The 15,346-nt window shown below is 53.0% G+C and overlaps 1 protein-coding gene across 1 annotated transcript in view; it reads left to right on the top strand.

The window, feature by feature from the left end:
• LOC133360366 (fibrillin-1-like) overlaps positions 1 to 13,684 on the top strand; it is a 50,122-nt gene extending 36,438 nt beyond the window's left edge. Inside the window, exons 21-29 of the mRNA XM_061579048.1 lie at positions 631 to 753; positions 3,743 to 3,865; positions 5,116 to 5,238; positions 6,407 to 6,529; positions 7,134 to 7,278; positions 8,043 to 8,224; positions 9,003 to 9,150; positions 11,094 to 11,297; positions 12,049 to 13,684. Of these exons, the coding sequence (XP_061435032.1) occupies positions 631 to 753; positions 3,743 to 3,865; positions 5,116 to 5,238; positions 6,407 to 6,529; positions 7,134 to 7,278; positions 8,043 to 8,224; positions 9,003 to 9,150; positions 11,094 to 11,297; positions 12,049 to 12,073 (1,196 nt within the window). The 3' untranslated portion in view covers positions 12,074 to 13,684. The remainder of the gene's footprint in view (positions 1 to 630; positions 754 to 3,742; positions 3,866 to 5,115; positions 5,239 to 6,406; positions 6,530 to 7,133; positions 7,279 to 8,042; positions 8,225 to 9,002; positions 9,151 to 11,093; positions 11,298 to 12,048) is intronic.
• Positions 13,685 to 15,346: the final 1,662 nt, after the last annotated feature.

Here is a 15,346-nt window from a genome sequence, read left to right as displayed (position 1 = left end):
TGCAGAACGTGAAGAACCAGTGGCATCTACATCTGCAGAACATGAAGAACCAGTGGCATCTACATCTACAGAAGATGAACCGGTCGCATTTACACCTACAGGAGATTATTCAAATTTTAAAGCTATTCCGATGTACACACCATACAACACGTTTGTAATCGCCAGGAGCAAAGTTGGACTTACGAAGAGACTTCTGGAACCTAACTCGTTCACAACTAGAGAGGTCCCTGTAAGTCAGGGGTGGGGAACGTCCGGCCCGTGGGCCGTATAAGGCCCCGCGAAATCATTTGGTGTGGCCCTGCCAAGGCAACCGCAGGCGGCACTCGAAATTCAATGAATCTAGGAGCAAACCTGGAAAAGCAGTTGCGAGTAGCAACAACATCATCAATACCAGCTAACATCACACGCCTCGCCAAAGAGAAGCAGTTCCAGCCCATCGCATTAGGGGTGAGTTAATTAAATGCTTGACCAAATACAACGGGCTAATTTTGAAGTTGATAATTTTGTATGGCCCGCGAATGATGTTGTAAATATCCAAACGGCCCTTGGCATAGACAAGGTTCCCCACGCCTCCTGTAAGTAAAACAAACAAAAACCCGTCGTCGCCTCGCCGCCAACCCCCTCCGCTAGATGTGAACGAGTGCGACTCAGCCAACGGCGGATGCGCTCAGATCTGCGACAACACGAACGGGAGTTACGCGTGCGCCTGCATGCCGGGCTACACGCTCAACGCCGACGGTCACCTGTGCGACGGTGAGTTGGGAACGCGCCGGAAGGTCGGTTCACACGTCGAAGCGCCGCGAGCCTGGCGGGCAGCGGCGACGAACTGAAACTTCGACTGGAAACTATTTTTTGGTCTTTTTTTAGAGGCAGGGCCGCCCCCCATTGCTGAGCTGCCGTGCACCTTACGTAGGTATAAAGTAAAAACTAAATTATATTCTTAGGTTTTTTTCGGTAAAGTCACGTAGGTAAAAAATTTAAATTAATAAAAGTAAAATAAAATAAAAATCACGACGTTTCGGAGGCAACACAAGCTTCCGCCTCGGAAACGTCGTGATTTTTATTTTATTTAACTTTTATTAATTTTAATTTTTTACCTACGTGACTTTACCGAAAAAACCTAACAATATGAATCCTTGCAGTCACGAAAGCTTCAAATCTAGAAAAACTAAATTAATTTATTTTTCATTTTTCACCAACGTGACTTTACCGAAAGAACCAAAGAGTATGGATCCCTGCAGTCACGAACACTTCAAATCTAGAATGTTGTGCAGCTCCTATTTCAGAAGTGACTTCTGGTTATCACAAGTGATAGGTGCTCAACGAAGTGGCTCATCATCATCGCGTGGAAATTCATAGCGGAAGCCAGATGCTCTAAGAACTAAACAACTTATTTTACGATAATTGTTTTATACCCTTCTATCTGGCAACAAAACTGACACCTTTTTTTACAAGGAGTCATGTTTACATAGACCACAATACCTGCGGTCATAATGCAAACAAAAAACACAACTCTGATAATGTGCATTGTCCTTGAAGTTTATTGGTCCACACCCGAGACAGCTTTCCTTAGAGCCTAGTCTCAATTCAAGGACAATGCACATTTTCAGAGTTGTGTTTTTTGTTTGCATTATGACTGCAGGTATTGTGGTCTATGTAAACATGACTCCTTGTAAAAAAGGTGTCAGTTTTGTTGCCAGATAGAAGGGTAAAAAACCAATAATCATATTTTTACTGGCAAATGAGGTTCCAATGGTGTAAACAACTTATTTTACTTCACCAGCTAAGTCCATTGAGCCATGTAGCTCTTTAGCAGAAGCGGCCTAGCTATGATAGCCCAACGAATTAGACTGCGTTGTTTGCAGCGGTTTCTAACGCGATCAACTTGAAAACGTTACCTTCATTGGGCAATGCACGTTGAAGGAAATCGTTACGTTGTTTTTTTTTTTAAACACGACAAAACGATTGAGAGAAGAGTATTTTTTTTATTAGAATTTTTTATTTCTGGTCTCCAGCTGCTGGGTGGGGCGGTGCCCCAACGCCCCCTAGAGGACGTACCGCGCTGGGCCACGGCGCTCTGGAGATGAGAGAGAAAGCGTTTTCTTGTTAGTTCGTGGATTAATTCATAATTGTTACGCCAGTGGGAAAATTATAGCAATAAAGCCACGCCTTGATTAGATACGTGAGGCTGAATACACCCACTCACACGCACACTCACTCATCCACCCACCCACTCACTCAGTTACACACTCACCTACCGATTCACCCAACCACTCACCCAACCACTCACTCAGTCACACACCCACTCACGCACCCACACACTCACCCACTCACCCACACACTCACCCTCCGATTCACCCAACCACTCATTCAGTCACACACACACACTCACCCACCCACACACTCACCCACCGATTCACCCAACCACTCATTCAGTCACTCACTCACCCATTCACTCACCCATTCACTCACCCACTCACCTACCCACACACTCACTCACCGATTCACTCAACCACTCACCCACTGACCCACTCATACACCCACCCACCGACTCACCCACACACTCACTCAGTCACCCACTCACACACTCACTCACTCATTCATGCACCCACGCTCAGCCACTCACCCACACACTCACCCACCGATTCACCCAACCACTCACCCAACCATTCACTGAGTCACCAACTCACCCACCCACTCACCCACCCACTCACGCACTCACCCACTCACACACTCACCCACTCACCCACACACTCAGTCATCCACTCACCCACGCTCAACCACACACCCACCCACTGACTAACCCACCCACTTACTCACCCACCCACCCACTAAAGTATAGAATTGCCGAAGGAGTGTATTCATGTGATGATGATGGTGGCAGCACAGAGAGGCAGATTTGTGGCCAGACACGTGTGTGTTAACAGAAACACAATTGACTTGTGACTCACACTGCTCACACACACAATACACACACACACCACAACACCACAACACACACACACACCACAACACACACACACCACAACACACACACACACCACAACACACACAACACACACACACAATACACACACACACCACAACACACACACACACACCACAACACACACACCACAACACACACCACAACACCACAACACACACACACCACAACACACACACACCACAACACACACACACACCACAACACACACACCACAACACACACCACAACACACCACAACACACACACAATATACACACACACCACAACACACCACAACACCACAACACACACACACACCAACACGACACACACACACCACAACAACACCACAACACCACCATACACACACACCACACCACAACACACACACCCCACAACACACACACCCCACAACACACACACCCCACAACACACACACACACCACAACACACACACACACCACAACACCACAACACACACACACCACAACACACACACCACAACACACACACACCACAACACAACACACACAACACACACACACACCACAACACACCACAACACCACAACACACACACACCACACCACAACACAACAACACCACAACACACACACCCACACCACAACACAACACCACAACAACACGACACACACACACCACAACACACACACACCACAACAACACCACAACACCACAATACACACACACCCCACAACACACACACCCCACAACACCACAACACACGACTCACCGCCCTCTGGCCCACCGCTAGACGTGGACGAGTGTTTGCTGAACGCCGCCGGCTGCCAGGATGTCTGCACCAACAACGTGGGCTCCTTCGCCTGCTCCTGTCCCGCCGGCTTCAAGCTGCAGGCTGATGGCAAGAGCTGCTCAGGTGAGCAGCAGGGCCAGCGTGGCGCGCCACGGGTGGGTGAGCGGGTGGGCGGGTGGGTGGGCGAGCGGGTGAGTCTGCGGGTGAGCGGGTGGGTGAGCGGGTGGGTGAGTCTGCGGGTGAGCGGGTGGGTGAGCGGGTGGGTGAGCGGGTGGGTGAGCGGGTGGGTGAGCGGGTGGGTGAGCGGGTGGGTGAGTCTGCGGGTGAGCGGGTGGGTGAGCGGGTGCGTGAGCGGGTGGGTGAGCGTGCGGGTGAGCGGGTGGGTGAGCGGGTGGGTGAGCGGTGGGTGAGCGTGCGGGTGAGCGGGTGGGTGAGCGGGTGGGTGAGCGGGTGGGTGAGCGTGCGGGTGATCGGGTGGTGAGTGTGCGGGTGAGCGGGTGGTGAGCGGGTGGGTGAGCGGGTGGGTGAGCGGGTGGGCGGGCGGGTGGGTGAGCGGGTGGGTGAGCGTGCGGGTGATCGGGTGGGTGAGCGGGTGGGTGAGCGGGTGGGTGAGCGGGTGGGTGAGCGTGCGGACGTGCGGGTGGGTGAGCGTGTGGGTGAGCGGGTGGGTGAGTCTGCGGGTGAGCGGGTGGGTGAGCGGGTGGGTGAGCGGGTGGGTGAGCGTGCGGGTGATCGGGTGGGTGAGTGTGCGGGTGAGCGGGTGGGTGAGCGGGTGGGTGAGCGGGTGGGTGAGTGTGTCGGTGAGCGGGTGGGTGAGCGGGTGGGTGAGCATGCGGGTGAGCAGGTGGGTGAGCGGGTGGGTGATCATGTGTGTCTGTGCGCGTGTGTCTGCGTATGTCTGTATGTATCTGTGCGTGTGTCTGTGCGCGTGTGTCTGTGCGTGTGTCTGCGTGTGTCTGTGCGTGTGTCTGTGCGCGTGTGTCTGTGTGCGTGTGTCTGCGTGTGTCTGTGCGTGTGTCTGTGCGCGTGTGTCTGTGTGCGTGTGTCTGTGTGTGTGTCTGTGTGTGTGTCTGTGCGCGTGTGTCTGTGCGCGTGTGTCTGTGTGCGTGTGTCTGTTTGCGTGTGTCTGTGTGTGTGTCTGTGCGCGTGTGTCTGTGCGTGTGTCTGCGTGTGTCTGTGCGTGTGTCTGTGTGTGTCTGTGCGTGTGTCTGCGTGTGTGTGCGTGTGTCTGTGTGTGTCTGTGCATGTGTCTGTGTGTGTCTGCGTGTGTCTGTGCGCGTGTCTGCGTGTGTCTGTGCGTGTGTCTGTGTGTGTCTGTGCGTGTGTCTGCGTGTGTGCGTATGTCTGTGTGTGCGCGTCTGTGGTATCCGCAGACATCGACGAATGCGCCGACCCAGCGCTCAGCGGCTGCAGTGACTTCTGCATCAACACGAACGGCTCCTTCAAGTGCGGCTGCCACCCTGGATACCAGCTGTTCAACCAGACCGCGTGCCAAGGTAGCGCCCTCGCCTCTCGCGTCGTCGTGTGTTTGTTGAACTTCTTTCGCACCGTACGTAGCCAGCCCCGCTCACCGGGGGTGCGGCGGAAGCACAACAACAAACTAAACACAACAAGCAGGCGAATAACGAAGCATTGCTCGCTGTATATTCAACAAAAACATTGCACCGGGTAAGGCCCACTGAGCCGTACAGCTCTCTTTCAGAAGCCACCTGGCACACATTGCCGGCCTTCCTAGGTGCTGCTGGCCACCAGCACTCGCCCCAGCAGCCTGTTGAGGCTGTCCAGGTGATCTTTGTCTCTGTGTGAGTCAGCGAGCGTGAGAGTTCACACGTGCACGTGTGGCACCTCCCTTGCAAGCATCGAACACGTTGTCCTGCGGAGGGAGCTGGTAGGAACGTTGGGTTGCTCGGTCAATGGCCAGGGTCAACGGCGGCGTGGTGTATTCCGTAAATATGCCCGACTGTGAGGGCGGGCACAAGCCGGCGTGAGTAGGTTAAACGTTGAGTTTTATAAGGGCACCACGGGGTGACCAGCCCCTCCCCTCCCCACCCAGCCCCACCCCTCCCACCCCCCACCCAGCCCCACCCTGCACGACGGACGGACACAATAATCCCCTGTGGGCTGGTGTAACCAGGAGGGTCCTACCAGTAAAATCTCCCTTTCTAGCAATCAAGCAGGTGGTGTTGAGATGTTCAGACACCAAAGTGAAACCCTTTCGCAAGTAATAGTGTGCTGCACGAACCGCACTCGTGTGGTGAAGCATGCACACACGCACACACTGGACAACACGCTCTGCCCGTGTATGATGATGCGTTGGCTTTGTGCCGTGTTCGCCTGTTGGCGTCCTCTGGGCTAACGCTGCTCGAGACGAGTCTCTAAAGAGGGCTGCTGTCTCTGGGGTGGACCGATCAGTTTCAAAGACAATGCCCCACACACGAGGCATAGCGTGTTGTTGTATTTGTGTGTGTGTGTGCACCAGAAGCAGTACACGGTTCCTTACTAAAGGGTTTCAGTTTGGCGTTTTAACATCTCAACACAAGCCTGGTTCATTGCCAGAAAGGCTAAAACCTATTCTCAGGCGCTACATCCACCGACAGCACTTGCCCCCAGCAGTGTGTTGAGGCTATACGGGGGACCTTTACCTTTGCCTTTGCCCCCACGCAGACATCGACGAGTGCGCCACCAGCAACGGGAAGTGCCAGCAGCTGTGCGTCAACAGCGCCGGCTCCTTCGCCTGCCAGTGCCACGTGGGCTACGTGCTGCTGGATAACGAGAGCGCCTGCATGAGTGAGTCACGTGGTGGGGGGGTGGGGGGGGTGGTGGTGTGGGTGGTGGTGGTAGGGGTGGTGGGGGTGGTGGTAGGGGTGGTGGTGGTGGGGGTGGTGGTGGTGGGGGTGGTGGTGGTGAAGGTGGTGATGGGGGTGGTGGTGGGGGTGGTGATGGGGGTGGTGGTGGGGGTGGTGGTGGTGGTGGGGGTGGTGGTGGTGAAGGTGGTGATGGGGGTGGGGTCGGTGGGGGTGGTGGGGGGAGTTACGACTCGTCTTGTCCACTGCTGGATGGATGGCCGGAGGTGACCCCCCCCTCTCTCTCTTTCCGTGTGACTGCTGCTACTACTGATAACGCTGCTGCTGCTGCTACTGCTGCTGCTACTGCTGATAACGCTGCTGATGCTGCTACTACTTCTGATGCTACTACTGCTACTACTGTTGCTACTGCTACTGCTGTTACTGCTGCTGCTACTACTGCTGATGCTACTACTGCTGTTGTTGCTACTGCTGCTACTACTGCTGCTCCTCCTGCCGTTCAGGATCAATCAGCTTTAATATTTAATACTGGCAGCAAATCCGACAGCCTACAAAGCTCTTTGCTCCCTCTCCCTTCTCTCTCACAGAGTGTGGAGGCAGCATGTCCCTGCTGTCGGACTCCATCGCGTCTCCGGGCTACCCCTACATCGGCTTCGCGGTGTCCGAGACGTGCACGTGGAACATCACGCTGCCCCTGTTCTACCGCGTCAACATGACCTGCGGATCAGTGCTGTGAGTTCTACACGCACGGGCCTGCGTGCGTCTCGTCCGTCTGTCCGTGCGTCTGCCCGTGTGTGTGTCCATCAATCCGTGCATCCATCCACCTGTCCATCTGTCTGTCCATCCATCCGTCCACTTGTTTGACTGTCTATCCGACTGTCCATCCGTCTGACTGTCCATCCGACTGTCCATCTGTCTGAATGTCCATCCGTCTGTCCATCTGTCTGACTGTCCATCTGTTCGACTGTCCATCCGTCTGTCCATCTGTCCGACTGTCCATCCGTCTGTCCATCCGACTGTCCATCCATCTGTCCATCTGTCTGACTGTCCATCCGTCTGTCCATCTGTCTGACTGTCCATCCGACTGTCCATCTGTCTGAATGTCCATTCGACTGTCCATCCGTCTGTCCATCTGTCTGACTGTCCATCCGACTGTCCATCCGACTGTCCATCTGTCTGACTGTCCATCCGACTCTCCATCTGTCTGACTGTCCATCCGTCTGTCCATCTGTCTGACTGTCCATCCGACTGTCCATCTGTCTGAATGTCCATTCGACTGTCCATCCGTCTGTCCATCTGTCTGACTGTCCATTCGACTGTCCATCTGTCTGACTGTCCATTCGACTGTCCATCTGTCTGACTGTCCATCCGACTCTCCATCTGTCTGACTGTCCATCCGTCTGTCCATCTGTCTGACTGTCCATCCGACTGTCAATCCGTCTGTCCATCTGTCTGACTGTCCATCCGACTGTCCCGCCCGGTCCCCACGCCCGCAGGTTTGGCGACGCGGGGCTGTGCACCTACGCCAACATGAGCCTCGCGCTCTCCGCCACGTCCACCAAGAAGGTGTGCAAGGCGCTCACCGCCCCGGCGCTCAGCTCAGCCAACGTCCTCCTGCTCGACTACTACAACTCGGGCACGGGGCTCGACACGGGCTTCCAGTGCAGCTACACCTCCTGTACGCGGACACCACCACCACCACCGCTCACCACCACCACCACTCACCACCACCACCGCTCACCACCACTCACCACCACCACCACCACCGCTCACCACCACCGCTCACCACCACTCACCACTCACCACCACCACCGGCACCACCACCACCGCCACCACTCACCACCACCACCACCGCTCACCACCACCACTCACCACCACCACCACCGCTCACCACCGCTCACCACCACCACCACCGCTCACCACCACCACTCACCACCACCACCACCGCTCACCACCGCTCTCCACCACCACCACCGCTCACCACCACCACTCACCACCACCACCACCGCTCACCACCGCTCTCCACCACCACCACCGCTCACCACCGCTCTCCACTGCTCACCACCACTCACTACCACCACCACCACCACCGCTCACCACCACCACCACCGCTCACCACCGCTCACCACCACCATCACCACTCACCACCACCACCACCACCGCTCACCACCGCTCTCCACCGCTCACCACCACTCACCACCACCACCACCACCACCGCTCACCACCACCACCACCACCGCTCACCACCGCTCTCCACCACCACCACCGCTCCCCACCACCACCACTCAACACCGCTCACCACCACTCATCACCACCACCGTTCACCACCGTTCACCACCACCACCCACCCCCACCACCACCGCCCACCACCACCACTCCCCACCACCACCACCACTCCCCACCACCACCACCAGCAATGGCCGCGCCGTGACCACGTGTCTCTCTCCCGTCCGCAGTCTACCGCCGGAGGCTGTCGCTCACCGCCGCCTCGGGCAGCTTCATGGCTCCCAACGAGACCGCGACCACGTTCGCGAGTAACGCCAACCTCACCGTCACCATCACGCGCGCCGGCAAGTTCATCTGCACCAAGTTCACCTCCTTCAGGTGAGTCCACCGGTTCTAATTTGTTTTTAAATCTCACCCTCTCTCGTCTGTCTCTGTGTCTGTATCTGTGTCTGTCTCTGTGTCTGTCTCTGTGTCTGTCTCTGTGTCTGTCTCTGTGTCTCTGTGTCTGTCTCCGTCTCTCTCTCTTGTTTCTCAATTGTGAGCTCCTTTCACCTACGTGGAGCGGTGGTGTGGTGGTGTGGTGGTGTGGTGGGGTGGTGGTGGGGTGGTGGTGTGGTGGAGTGATCCTCATCTGAACACGAAACAAGCGACTACTTTATTTTGTATCTTACCAGTTAAGGCATCATCACCACGTCGACATCTACAGCACCCAAACCATCTGAACGCGCGGTGACGTTTGATTCTAAATGTGGAGGGGACAAAAACCGGAGGACACAGAGACAAATCCACGCTGCCACGGGGAGAGAGAGAGAGAGGGACACTACAAACTCCAAATATACAGCAGCAGCAGCAGCAGGCATTGTCAGGGGTGGGATCGAACCCACGACCTCCTGTACACCAGGCGAGGTAGTTAACATCTCCTAGCCACCGTGATGATGATGATGAGAGAGAGACACGCAAACTCCAAATATACAGCAGCAGCAGGCATTGTTAGGCTCTGGATCGAACCCACGACCTCCTGTATACCCGGCGAGGTAGTTAACATCTCCTAGCCACCGTGATGATGATAATGAGAGAGAGACACGCAAACTCCAAATATACAGCAGCAGCAGGCATTGTCAGGCTCTGGATCGAACCCACGACCTCCTGTACACCAGGCGAGGTAGTTAACATCTCATAGCCGGGCCACTGTCTCCGCCTCATTGAAGAACACAGACTCTTTGGTTCTTTCGGTAAAGTCATGCCAACTTGAGCAATGTTGTCTTGCTGTGGTTGTTCCACCTGATGAGGATTGCTACTTGTGTTGCGATCGAATCGTCGCGGTTTGTTTTATTCTATTTCATTTCTACGCACGTGACTTTACCGAAAGAACCAAAGGGTATGGATTCCTGCAGTCACGAAAGCTTCGAATCGAGATTGAGGAAGACATCTCAACGGGTCACAGTTCCTATGATCACTGTTGCATTGCTTTTATGGCTTTATTTTTGTGATTTCGAAAACATTTTTGTTTTTTGCCATGTTTGTTTGTTGTAGTACAGAGTTAGAATGAAGCCTTAATCTAAGTTGTCTTGTGGTGGTTGTTGTTTGACTTGCATCCAACTGGGATTTTTGCACACAGCGTGGGTGTACGGTGCTTTTTCTGCAATATCTTGCTGTTTAATCCTGGATCTTCTGTTTGCACTCAGTCACATAGTCACTTTAAGATGTTTTCTTGTTCGTGTTTTAGTTTTTTTGTTTGTTGCGGTTGCACCCCATTCAAGAGCCGCATGGCTCACAGGGTTATCTATATATATAGAAGGCAAAGGTGTGATTATGTGTGTCTGTTCAAAAAGTTTAGCGAACTTCCCAACATGCAACAAACTTGAAATTTGCCATGTGGGTACTTTCCAGAGTGTACACCATGCAAACATTATACAAATACACTTTTGTGTTTTTTTTTTGGGGGGGGGGGGCTTAATAATGCATATTTTTTGCACGGCAAGTGAGCTGTGACGTCACATCTATGTCACATGACCCGTGCATGTGGAAGCGTAACGCATTGTGTAGTGGGTAGCGCGCTGCGCTACGAACTCGGCGACCCGAGTTCGATTCCCGCTCACGGCCACCACCGGTGACGATTATTTCAACCGGTCCTGGGCCTCCCCTAGGTCGACTCAGCCTCAAGCGAGTAACTGGTGCAGTGTGTGAACATCGCCACTGGGGAGACAAAGGCGGCCGGGCGTGGTGAATCCAAGTCCCGGGCGAAGCCGGGTAGTATAAAGCTCGTACCTAATTAATGAAACTGAAAAACTGAAAACAACCCCCCCCCCTTACCCCTACAGCCTGAACGGACTGGCCCCATGCGGCTCGTCCGGCGACTACCTGATAGTCTACGACAGCAACGCGACCCTGGTCGCGCCCCGCACGACGCTGTGCGGCGCCGCCATCCCGCCCGCCATCCTCAGCACCGGCAGCTCCATCACCTTCACCTTCATCAGCGACGCCGTCGACTCGGTCGGAGCCTTCGTGGCCACCTACACCACCGGGTGAGCGAGCGGAGGCGCCGCGGTTAGCGCATTTTGTAAACCGCATCGCCAACGCGGCACAGCGCACGCTGGCGATGGGGTCACGGGGCGGGGGGGGGGTGTGATTGATATACACTAGACTATACACCACTAATATACACTACACTATACACTACACTACTATACACTACACTACTATACACTGCACTATACACTACACTACTATACACTGCACTATACACTATACACTACACTACTATACACTACACTACTATACACTACACTACTATACACTACACTACTATACACTGCACTACTATACACTGCACTACTATACACTACACTATACACTACTTTACACTACACTATACACTACACTATACACTACACTATACATTACACTACTATAAACTACACTATACACTACACTACTGTACACTACACTACTATACACTACACTATACACTACACACTACACTACTATACACTATACACTACACTACTATACACTACACTATGCACTACACTACTTTACACTACACTATACACTACACTCCTATAGAAGTTCAGCGTGCACGTTCGCACGCACAAACCTGGCGTCCGGACGTCTTGCCGGCAAAGAGTGGCATTTGATCCTTTGCGAATCTTGTGATACTGGCTAAAATTAACAATAATAATGCAGGTCCCCTCCCTAGACATAACAACACCAACACCAACAACACCATGCGGCATGTTGTGTTCGTGACGCTGTGTGTCTCGTCTCTCCCCGCAGGCTGGCTACAATGCCGTGCGTCTAGTGGGAACCACGCGCGCCCGACAGCAAACGCTTACAACACGGAAACAACGACAACGACACGAAGATGGCACTCGAGAGAGAAAAGTTTTAACAAAAATCTATATTAATATTAAGCAAAGCAAAGGAATATAGAGAAATCTAAATTGTTATGGCAGTGCCAAGCATTGCAAACTCTTCGTAGCTGGGCCCAGGCCTGTTTCTTCCTGACGGTTAATCACTGAACTCAACTAAAAACACCGCAACTCTCTTTCACAATATTTTATTTTCTAACCAGACACTACGTTTTTCAGACGCGACCCCTGGCCACCACAAATGATAGCAGGTTTGACATCGTCATCATAGTCGTCATCATCGTCATCATAGTCCCTGTCACGTGGACATTCGTAGCAGCAGCCCGAAACATTCGGAGGGACCCAGAGACAAAATCCACGCAGTGATCACGGTGAGAGAGACGCAGACTCCAAATATACAGCAGCAACAGCAGGCGTCACCACCACTCACCAGTCAACTCACCTGGTCCTCACCACCACTCACCAATTTCCGCAGTAGTAACAATGACAGTAGTGTTGGGTAAAGGAGCCCAAATTCCTGTAACGCCAATCCGGCTTATCCACAATAACAACAACGACAACAAATCAATCAGTAGTCATCTCGGTTAGAAATATATCTCCATATATATGTAGTAGAGTTCACGACTCTTGGACGCCGGAGTTGGAGGCACACGGGTTTATTTCACACAGCACGGTTGTGGCATACAACACTAGAGGGGGTGTCGGCCCCCTCACCCGGCTAGCTGGGGATACACGCGCTAGCTACTCCTAGCCTGCCTCCTAGTCCTCCACTAACGGGCTAGGGGAGGCTATCTGGCCCGACACTGGTAAGTCGGGCCCGGTACCCTGAGTCCCAGACCAGCTCTGACAAGAGCACCGGCTCTGGCTCTCGGGACCACGCCGCTGGCTCGGTCCTGTTCGGCCCTGATAAGGACGGCGAACCAGAGGAGTCCAGGGCTCTAGCTAAGACGTCTTCAGTCTTCCCTCGTTAGCTTAACATTTTCCCCGAGCCCTCCGACACATCCCCTTTTATACTCAACCTCCGCTGAGGGGTGGGGCCCCGGGGGATCATAACTCCGAATCAACCCCCCCAGGCTGCCTGGCGCGAACGTCGTAGAGAGCACCTCCCCGTGCACTCACGTAGCCCCGCCCACTGTGTTTGTTTGCCATAAGCTGCCATGCATAACGGGCTCTCTTCCTAACACCCCTACATCTATATACAATCTGTAGTGGCATTCATGCTAATTGCAGTTCAATGCACACACATCATGGAGCTGTACAAAGGCATTGTCGAGTAATCGCATTGAGTGGTGGGTGCGCTGAATGCCATTCATGGCAGACGATGATTTGTGACATTAAAGTGCCGTCAATGAAAGCGTGAGAAAATGTAAAAAACCCAAACATTGAACAAGCAAATCAATAAGTGGTATCAACCACAGAAGGCGTAGATCAAAGACGAGGAGTTCACTTCGAAGATTCGAAGCTGTTAAGCCTTTTGCAATGCTTGGAGTTCCTGTGCTGTATCTTGCTGATTCAAATAAATATAATGACCTTGGCAATGACGAACGTCCCAGACTTTATTTTGTAACAACATACTATACTATACACTACACTATACACTACACTATACACTACACACTACACTATACACTACACTATACACTACACTGTTTACTACACTATACACTACACTATACACTACACTACACACTACACTACACACTACACTATACACTATACTACACTATACACTACACTGTTTACTACACTATACACTACACTATACACTACACTACACACTACACTACACACTACACTATACACTATACTACACTATACACTACACTACACACTACACTATACACTACACTATACACTACACTATACACTATACTATACACTATACTATACACTACACTATACACTATAATTGTAACAACAACAACATAAACAACAACATAAACAACAACAAAAACCGCAACTCAAATTGGAAATAATTTTCAAACTACAGCTGCCACTGGGTGTGGCCTTTCACACGTTTGTGATGCCACGTGACGATGACGATGATGATAGTGCAAGACGCGCTTGGGCCGCTCAGGGCGCTCCATCAACAACAAAGACAAAGATCCCCCGTGTAGCCTTAACAGACTGTAGGGGCAAGTGCTGTTAGCGAGCAGCACCTATGAAGGCCGGCACGGCACACGAGGGGGTGGGTGGCCAACACCACGCCCGGCCGCCTTTGTCTCCCCAGTGGCGATGTTTACTACACACCGCACCGAGGTGCTCACTTTGAGGCTGAGTCGACCTAGGGGAGGCCCAGGACCGCTATGCTGCTCCATGACCACCACCACCGTCACCGCGGTGCTTGTGCCAGGCTAGGTGCACTTTGAGGCTACGTGGAGTGTCGGAGGTCACGGGATGGACCCAGCCAGGTGCCATTGGTTGACTGCTGTGCCAGGCTAGGTGCAGGAGGTCACGGGATGGGCCCATAGACTCACACAGAGACTCATGGACTCACACAGAGACCCACAGACTCACACAGAGGCCCACAGACTCACACAGAGACCCATAGACTCACACAGAGAACCATAGACTCACATAGAGACCCATAGACTCACACAGAGACCCATAGACTCACACAGAGACCCACAGACTCACACAGAGGCCCACAGACTCACACAGAGAACCATAGACTCACATAGAGACCCATAGACTCACACAGAGGCCCATAGACTCACACAGAGACCCGTTGACTCACTCAGAGACCCACAGACTCACACAGAGAACCATAGACTCACACAGAGACCCATAGACTCACACAGAGGCCCACAGACTCACACAGAGACCCGTAGACTCACTCAGAGACCCACAGACTCACACAGAGAACCATAGACTCACACAGAGACCCATAGACTCACACAGAGGCCCACAGACTCACACAGAGACCCGTAGACTCACACAGAGGCCCACAGACTCACACAGAGACCCATAGACTCACATAGAGACCCACAGACTCACACAGAGAACCATAGACTCACACAGAGGCCCACAGACTCACACAGAGACCCGTAGACTCACTCAGAGACCCACAGACTCACACAGAGAACCATAGACTCACACAGAGACCCATAGACTCACACAGAGGCCCACAGACTCACACAGAGACCCGTAGACTCACACAGAGACCCACAGACTCACACAGAGTACCATAGACTCACACAGAG

This window comes from Lethenteron reissneri, chromosome 68 (assembly GCF_015708825.2).
Source record: "Lethenteron reissneri isolate LAM-NWPU_2019-01 chromosome 68, ASM1570882v1, whole genome shotgun sequence".
NCBI classification, from domain to species: domain Eukaryota; kingdom Metazoa; phylum Chordata; class Hyperoartia; order Petromyzontiformes; family Petromyzontidae; genus Lethenteron; species Lethenteron reissneri.
Note: the sequence above shows the minus strand (reverse complement) of the source record. Positions and strands in the feature narration are given on the sequence as shown.